Source organism: Embiotoca jacksoni, unplaced genomic scaffold (genome assembly GCF_022577435.1).
Source record: "Embiotoca jacksoni isolate LCO1_2020_lvr unplaced genomic scaffold, fEmbJac1.0.p SCAF_16, whole genome shotgun sequence".
NCBI lineage: Eukaryota > Metazoa > Chordata > Actinopteri > Embiotocidae > Embiotoca > Embiotoca jacksoni.
The window spans coordinates 6,182,970-6,191,771 of NW_027185296.1; the positions used below are offsets into that span (position 1 = coordinate 6,182,970).

The window sequence follows — 8,802 nt, forward strand, 5'->3', positions numbered from 1 at the left end:
TGATTGAAGAAAAAAAGACTTCCATAACAAAATGGTTACAAGGGCCTATTTAGTGCAGCCTGAGACCGTTTCCCCCCTTCAGTTTTAGACAAAGAGGATACACTTGGATCAATTGTGCCGAACAAAGACTAAACTATGTGGGGTGACGCATCACACAGGGCTCTTTCTGCTGCCCTGCACGTACACGCAGCCACCCAACACTGAGCTGCCAACAGGTTTTCTCCTCCAACAGCCACTCAAGCAAAAACAGGGTTACTCCACTGACGAGCATGTTTTTCTGCCTTTTTTTACTTCCTCGTTTCCTCCTTTCCTTCTTTCTTTCTTTCTTTCTTCCTTCCTTCCTTCCTTCCTTCCTTCCTTCCTTCCTTCCTTCCTTCCTTCCTTCCTTCCTTCCTTCCTTCCTTCCTCCCTTCTTTCCTTCCTTCCTTCCTCCCTTCTTTCTTTAAAGCATCTCAGCACAAGTTAGAAAAATATATTTGTGCTGGTGTATTTTTGGTATATTCTCATCCCTGGTCCACGAAGGTGCTATCACATCTCTGACAGTGTTAGTTCCCACCAAGCAATTATGTATTTTACATTTTGTGACCCCATAATTGAGAGATTCTTCTCTCCTCAGTGAGGCTCGCTGGTCCTTTGTTGTCATCTTCCTCCAGTCACACCAGGGTATCTAAGATACTCTATGGGCTCAAATATCTAAACAGTAGCAACATAAACCAGACTACAAGTGGGAGATGAACTGAAAAATCACTCGCACAGCTCTTATAATCTAAACAGATGAGTGACATGTGCAGTCAGATACATTGTGTTTTCATGCCTCGATTTCACATTAAACTGAGACCAGACCTTCACTCACAAACTTCTCTGCGACTCTGATCAGCTGACCCATGAAAATTTGACAATTGGATTAATTAGCAAAAACACAAATTCAGTGAAGAAAATGGGAAAAGAAGGGAATGAATGTGATATTTTGTTTGACTCAAATGATTTTGATGGCCGACAAGAATAAATGAAAAGGATTGGAAACAATGATAATTTCCACATTTTGGCAATTTTCATACCCCCATTGGGTTCCCACTGACAGCACTTCTTCAATAGAGCTGCAGCAAAGGATCAATAGATTTCACTCAGCATCAAAAAATGATTTTGCCGTGACTTATAGGTGTTAAGAGCTTGTTTGTGACATGTAAATACCTGTCAGTATAGAAGTTTGTATGTAACAGCTCCTGGAGTGCAAGTTAAACGTTTGCTTTTACAGCACTGAAGGCAAAACTTAACACCTACAGATTCACGGGAGATTTTAAAAATTAACAACTTGTCTGTTACATGCCCTTGAGATGAAGGGGGAAAAAAAAAAAAATTAAAAGAAAGTCCTCCAAAAAAGGTTGTAACATTCTCAGTTTTCACAGTTCAGGATCCACTTCTTTTGCTCTGTGGGTGACAGACGTATCACTGCCATCTTTTCCAACATGTTACTCAGCGTCGTTACCCTGAACCCTAAGAAAAGACTTCAGCATCTCCCTTTCCCAACGTCACTCACATGGTCTGCCAAGTTTGTTAGTCACATGGGTTGCCAAGTTTGTTAGTCACATGGGTTGCCAGGTCTTGTCCATCGACTGGATGTGCTCCTTGGCTTTCATTCTCAGGGCAGCGATACTAGAGCTGCGCTGGTCCACGTCCTCTAGAGGGTATTTATCAGGGTACGGTGCTGGACACTGGTAAGGAGGAGGAGCCATACTCTGCATCCCCTGACCCATGGACGGGTGAGGATGAGAGTGAGAGTGAGAGTGAGGATGAGGAGCATGAGGAGTGGAGTTGAGGAAGCTGTGGCTGGGATAGCTGGGCTGGAGGCCTTGAGCTGGACCCATGAAGCCTGGGATACTGTGGACAGGTGTAGCGCTGGACAGCGGGGAGGTCAGCCACGGGTCCAAAGGGAGGGAGTTGGTCATTGGACCCATGCTGGTGTGGACCGGTGCCGGACGGTTGAAGGAAAGCATGGGTGAGTCGTGGAGCTTCATGGTGCTGGCGTCCATTTTTTCCTGTCGACGCCATTTAGCTCTGCGATTCTGAAACCAGACCTAGAAGAGAAATTAAACTGGACGTGAACGTAATGAAGATGGTCAATTTACAGTTTTGGATCAAATCATATTTGTTTTGTCATTATGTTATTAATCCATCTGAGAATATTATTTGAGTCTATAAGACCAGGACCATCAGTCTTGATGCAAGAAGATGACTTCTGAAGGTATCTGTGGACAACTGGAACAAAATAAACCAGTACCCGGTGAAAAAAAGCAGGACATTCACAAGTAATGAGACCAAGGATGTTCGGGAAATCCCAGTTGTTAACAGCAACTCAACTTTACATAGACAACTCCTGCTCCTCCTAAAGCTATTTGAATTGAAAAAAGCAGCAAAAATGTGGAGCTGTACTAAAAATCTACCAACACTTTTAACCTTGGAAATACCAATCTGACAAAAAGTTTCTTATTTTGTTTCCATTTTTGTCATGTCATAACAATTAAGCAAACATCAACCGCTAATGAAGATCCTTCAGATGTAGCTAAAAGCTCTGGAAAATTTCCAGTCAGTGGACTTCATGCTGGAGAATTCTTAGTTTCTCCTAAAGAAAGTGGTTTTGTCTTCTTCACCTCCTGTTCCCGGGACCAACTGCTTTTTAGCTGCCTTTCATGCCATCCAGTCTTAAGCTTGGCCCTTTGGTTCCTCTGAGGAAACCTCTGTCCTAAAAAAGAGTTCATCTTCTAGTCCTCATGAAGTTGGCAGAGTATGCTTGGAACCACGCACCCGTCTTGCCTAACTGTCTGGTACAATCTCCTCACCTGAACAAACGCCAAGGGCTTTGGCTTGATTTGGAAAGGCCAATTTAACTCATCAGGTTAAATGAGATGGGAACTGAGGAGATGTTTACCGTAAGGACAGCACGCAGATGTATAAATCACAAACTATTACTGTATCATTGTGCTTTTGTAGTATATTATACTACAGAGTAATGTAATAACAGTCTGGCACAAGAGAAAATTAAAGAGAAGCAAACTACTACTGGCTTCTTGTTTCACATGCTGAAGGATCTCTGTGATGTCGTGGTTCACCTTACCTGAACTCTGACTTCAGGGAGGTTAACCTTCATGGCCAGCTCCTCGCGGCTGTATACGTCTGGGTAGTGGGACTTCTCAAAGGCACGTTCCAGCTCATGCAGCTGGTAGGTGGTGAAGGTGGTGCGGTTGCGCCGGTGTTTCTTTTTGGGCTGATCATCCTTGCCTGGCTCTGGAGACTTGCCTTCATCACTCTCCACGCTCTTCCTCAGCTCGTTCAGCTCCTCGTCACACTTGTTTGTGAATAAGCCCGTGTCTGTTCGGGGCAAAAGACAAATTAATCAGCAGGGTTTTTTTTCCTTTTTATATTTCATAAAATAAAAATTGAAACATTTAAATGAATATTGAAAATTTTGATTATTAAAAGAACATTGTAAAACAGAAGGACAGTTCAGACAGAAAGGAAACACAAATGGCATCACGAAATGAAGAATGCAATGCTCACTTTCCAGTAGAGCAGACATTAATTTGACATCTGCAACAATAGGCTACTGTAGGTCAGTGAAGCAAGCAATTCCCTGAAGCTCAAAAAAACTCAGAAACATTCCTAATCAGATTTAGAAAAGTTGTTTCCAGTGTTTATCTTCTCCAAAGGTAAACTGTCTTTAAAAAGATATTTGGAAACAAAAGTCTTACCTTTCTTTTCACGGACTCAACTGTAAATCACACCATTGTTTCCACAGAATCACATATGTAACAGGATTTACTGACTGAACTGCACTGAACGGCTACACTTAGTTAATCCCCTTAATACAGTTAATATGAAATCAAAAGCAACAAAAATATATTTTCCTAAAATGCATCAATAACATAAAAAATGTCCGTAGTCCCGTCATCATTTCATAAGACCAGAGTGACAAGCTAATGTTCCCCAACACTACGAGACTTTCACTGAAACAGTCCCTCTTTCTCCTCATGTCAAACAATTTCTCCTGGCCTTCCTCTCAACTGTACCTCCTCATCTTCATCCCTGATCTTCAACGTGAATCCCCTTCAACACTCAAGAAACACAGAAAACACTGCAGGGAAAACAACAAAATCTTTAACATAGTCAGGACCAGACTGTTGGCAGTTAGAATTAGCGTAACCGGTAAGTAATTTAATTAAATAAAGTACAACCATGATGATCATCCGGCAATCAGATCAGTTGCTCTTGAGCAGCTTCTGCAGAAGTCTTGATGTCTGCCAAGATTGGACCTGAGTCAAAGACTACATCACTCAGGTTGTGTTAGATAAGTTGTCAATCACAGGAAGTAGGTTAACTTGACTTTAAATACTTTCTTGTGTAAGATGTGCAAATTTAGAATCCCGGTACAGTGGAAATTAGGATGTGGTCTGTCAGAATTTGAAATAATAACTGCAGAAATTATTAATCTCGTGTGAACCTTAAGCACCAACTATATAGTTGGATAAAAAAAAAAAAAAATCCCATGTGGTTGTTGTAAATCTAATTTCACAGCCACATTCAGTGGTTGGAGTTTGCTGAGTTGTTGGAAAAAGTGAGGAACTGGGCTGCAATACCCTTTGGCCGCTGGGAGCAGCAGAAACATGTTGTGATGTGTTTTGAAGTTATTCATAGGGCAAACAGTTGCTTTCAAACACATCCAGCAGTTACATCTGGAGTCATGTTCCTGCTCACCTGATAAATATAATGTCCCAATAATCACTATACTTTTTGCTGTGTTTTTGGGTAGCAAAACAGTGAGCTGAAACTTGCTGTAAAGCGCTGTAAAACTGAGAGGACTTGCAGATTCAGGTGGTAATCCTCTGTGAGGTCTTCATTGTTTTCATATTGTCACAATATATTAGTAGCCTACTAGAAAAACATCGATTACATCTTTTTAATGTCAAATGTCAGTTTTGAAATTCAAGAATGAAACCTGCACCAACTACGACTACAATAAGTTTAAAAGTTAATCTTCCTCATCACTAGAGTTTGTAATCTGTATGAGGTTTATCAACATCACGGTTCAATATCACAAGATCTTCAAAATGTCTCCATCCTTTCAGAGCCACATCCTAACAACTGCTTCTATGAGTCTATGTTAGCTCATTTCCGTTAATGGGATGTGTTGATGGAGATAAAAGAGAGGTCACTGGTCTTTCCACTGGCAAACGGGAGCAAAGACAAACGCAAAACCAGGATTCGGGGGGTTCATTTATCCACCTCTCATTAAGCACCCATGACAAAGGCCAGGCTCTGACAAAGGCAGAGGTCAGGTCTGGTTCAGTGACCAGCTCTTGGCCTGTCAGCCCATCACAGCCGAGGGTCTGAAGCCTCCCCACTGTTTATCAGCCAGCAGAACATCTCAGCACAGAGAGGGGGGCCGACTGACACCGAACACAGAAGAGCTGCTCATTCAGGAGGAACTGGGCTGACTTCATAGGACTGATAGATATAAAAGGGTGATGTCATTGGTGTTGATGTACGTTAATCCGAACAAAACTAAAATGAATCACTTAAAATAATGTTCCTGGAGGGGGTAGATCCCTCCGCAATTCATGTAAAAAAACATATTTTTGTGGGGGGGGGGGGGGTTCTGCCTCAAAATCTCCAACCACCTGCCTGATCCTGCAAAATAGCTTCAGATTAAACGTGACAAATTTGATTCTGAGCGAGAACGATAACAATAACACCCGAATGAACGACTGTACAATCTCATCTATGCAGAAGAGAAGATTAGGGGAATTCCACAAGGGGATGGGATTGGTCTTGGGGACATAAACCCCCTGCACCATCTTGTCCTCTGATTTATCTCTCAATCTCAGTCCACACAGTTCATTTAATGCAACAGGCTCTGCATGGCAACAGTGGCACACTAACGCTTTGAATCTTTTCTCTTTAACTGGATGTAAAATGCACAACTATGCTGCATGTACACATATGATCTAAAGCTACTGGAACAGTCTTGTTACAGAAGGTCTGACTTATAATAATAAAACCTGAACCTCATGTCCACGGAGACCAGGCTGCTGTCATGTTCTTACACAGATGGATAGGATTGATTTCAAAATTTTTGTTGTTGAATAAAATTGTTTGTATTAAAGGGATGTTCCATTGTTTGGTTAACGTTGGTTTATCGTAGCTGCCGTTTTTTAACTTCTTTGAAAGAATTATCCGGACCAGATTGTAAACTTTTTGTAAAAATGTAGAACCACTGTGGATGTTTTTGTCTGTCTCCACCTTTCTGTGGTCTCCTTTAAGAGACTGTTTTAATTTTTAGGTTTTAAAAGCATGTATTTTTTTTTTAAATGTATACTGTGTCTGTTATGTATGCTGTTTAATGTTTCCAAGTTACAAGTATATTGTGAAACTTGACCAGTTTATTCTGGTTCTGGAGCAAATTTCGCAGGGAGTATGAAAGACTGAGCCTGTCTTGGTGGACAAATAACTTTATGGCCAGCAAATGTTTGCTCAGAGGCATCAGTGTCTTAACTTCAGTACAGCAAAATCTATTCTACTTTACCTGATTCTAATCTCTGAAACTCTGAAGTGTAAAGTTTACACCAATCTAGCCTTTCGGGACCAGAGGTGCTGCTACTGTATTTCCTTGAACAATTTTATGTTTTGAGGCAAAAAATCTGATGAATCATAAACTTTACCCTCAACAACAAAATCTCATTTTTCAATATAATGAATAACTTATGTGGTCAAACTAAATGCTAATGCTGTTAAAAATAGTTCTGTTTTGCCAGTATGGACACCAGCATCCTCAGCTCAACTCACCGTGGTACTGCTGCTCTGTGCTGCTGCCCCTCAGAGAGGAAAGGTGCCCGCTGTAGGACGGGTGCGACGAGGGCTCCTGCTGCTTCTCAGGTTCTGCCAGGCCATCGATGTTCAGTTTGTGGGGTCCCGGCGCCCCGGCGGGACTTAGCAAGGGGTCCTGGTCTTTACTGAAACCCAGGATGACATCAATGCTGTGGACGCGGCCCCCTGCTGCGACGCCCCCACCTTTCCCCATTTCGTGGAAGTTGCTGGGTGAGAGGCAGCTGTCGTCCACCATGCTCATGGTATCCAGTGATAAATGCATTCGAGCGTCTGGACAATCACCTGGGCCTGTAATCAGAAGAAAGAGGTTTAGGTGAAGGACTAGGTATAGGTCGTCAGCAATCCCCTAGTTATCTTTGACATCTCACCTCTCAAACCTCCATCCATCTAAACCTGATTATCCCCTTCAGAGATCAAAGGGGTGAGAGGTTACCCCTCTCTAAATGGTCAGCACTTACAGCCATGCAGTGTTGATTATGACGATAAATCAACTCCATGATTAAACATTAACACTTAATTTCCACTCATTCTAAATCAAATAAATAATTATCATAAAAACCAAAACGATTTCATACAAAGGCTCTCTGTTGAAGTAGAAAGATGATATTAGACATATTATTAAAAAAAAAATTGGTCATCCAACTGAAAATATTACCTACCATACCAAAAACCTCTGACAAAATTGTTCTTGTTGTTGTCATACCTGATAAACTAAATGTATAAAGTCTGCTGTTATAGATTATTTTTATGCACAGTTCACACACAGACCATAAAATCTTTAGATAAAACAAATAATTACGGTGGACGTGTTGGAAAAAACATATCTGCAGAAATAAGTTGAGGGGAAAGGAACTGCACATGAAAATGAGCCTTCTGGCAAAATCTGTCACTTCAATGTGAACTGTCTGATGAATAAATACGGAAGCTGAACAGTAAAGTCAATTCAGAGGATTGAAAGCTGAAAGAAAACCAGATTTTGTTTCCTTCTATTTATACTGTAGTTCATTTTCTATAATGCAACAACAATTTCAGGGACTTGTTACCTGACAAGAAAACAGACCCTATAAAATGAGCCAGTGGCAGTGCCTACCTCTTAGAAGTAAATGTGTTGAACTGTTGAAGTTACTGATGCCAGTGCTCCACCTGTTCCTCTCAGCAGCTCACCCTCCAACTTCTCTCTTGCCAGATCCACTATGTGCACCGCCTGCAGTCTCTCAGCTCTGCTTACCTCGCATCTCTCTAAGTAGTTTCCCTGTGTGAGACAAACAGTCCTGACAGAAACACTCCAAGAGAGTACAACTGAGAAAAGCCACCCGGTGCAAAGAGCATTCAGCAACTGAGTTCAGACGCCATCCACTCCGGCTCAGAGAGGAGAGTGGGAGAGGAGGGAGACGGCGAGGGAGAGGTGGACAAAGCTGAGGCGGCGTAGGAGGTGAAACGAGGGGATTATAGGACAGGATTGTTAATTGCAATCCTTCCCCTTTAAGAGTGATTGACAGAGGTTTTTTGCTCAAGTAACTGTTTTAAATGTCTCCTCCATTCACTCCCGCAGGAGAAGGCCGGGCGAGTGAAGCCCAGACGAGACTTTCTTTCATTAATTTATTGTTTAAAAGACAAAAGAATCACTGAAAGTTTTCACCGAGCACACCCAGCCCCCATTATGTGGAACTACATGAAGAGAAGAAACTTTAAAACTGCAACATGATGTACGTTGTACAAAAAACAAATCACAGAAATCTATATGGGGATTTAAATAACAATTTATTTTTACATTTATTTCAAGCTCTAAAATGATAAAAAGGAAGTCAGATCTTGGTCTTAAATTATGTTTTATTTTGGGTTACACTTGTGAGTGATTTGTTTTTCTTCATCTGATCTGACAAACATTTTTAGATTTACAAGGTAAGTCAAATGAAAAAATAG

At 41.4% G+C, this 8,802-nt stretch overlaps 1 protein-coding gene across 1 annotated transcript; it reads right to left on the bottom strand.

Annotated features, from left to right (window-relative positions):
• Positions 1–1,583: 1,583 nt before the first annotated feature.
• Positions 1,584–8,024, bottom strand: rx1 (retinal homeobox gene 1). Its single transcript, XM_069149941.1, has 4 exons — positions 7,970–8,024; positions 6,838–7,167; positions 3,113–3,366; positions 1,584–2,075 (listed from the first exon to the last, which is right to left on the bottom strand). The coding sequence occupies exons 2-4, from the start codon at positions 7,139–7,141 to the stop codon at positions 1,584–1,586; spliced, it is 1,050 nt and encodes a 349-aa protein (XP_069006042.1). The 5' UTR covers positions 7,142–7,167; positions 7,970–8,024.
• Between the last annotated feature and the right edge of the window lie 778 nt (positions 8,025–8,802).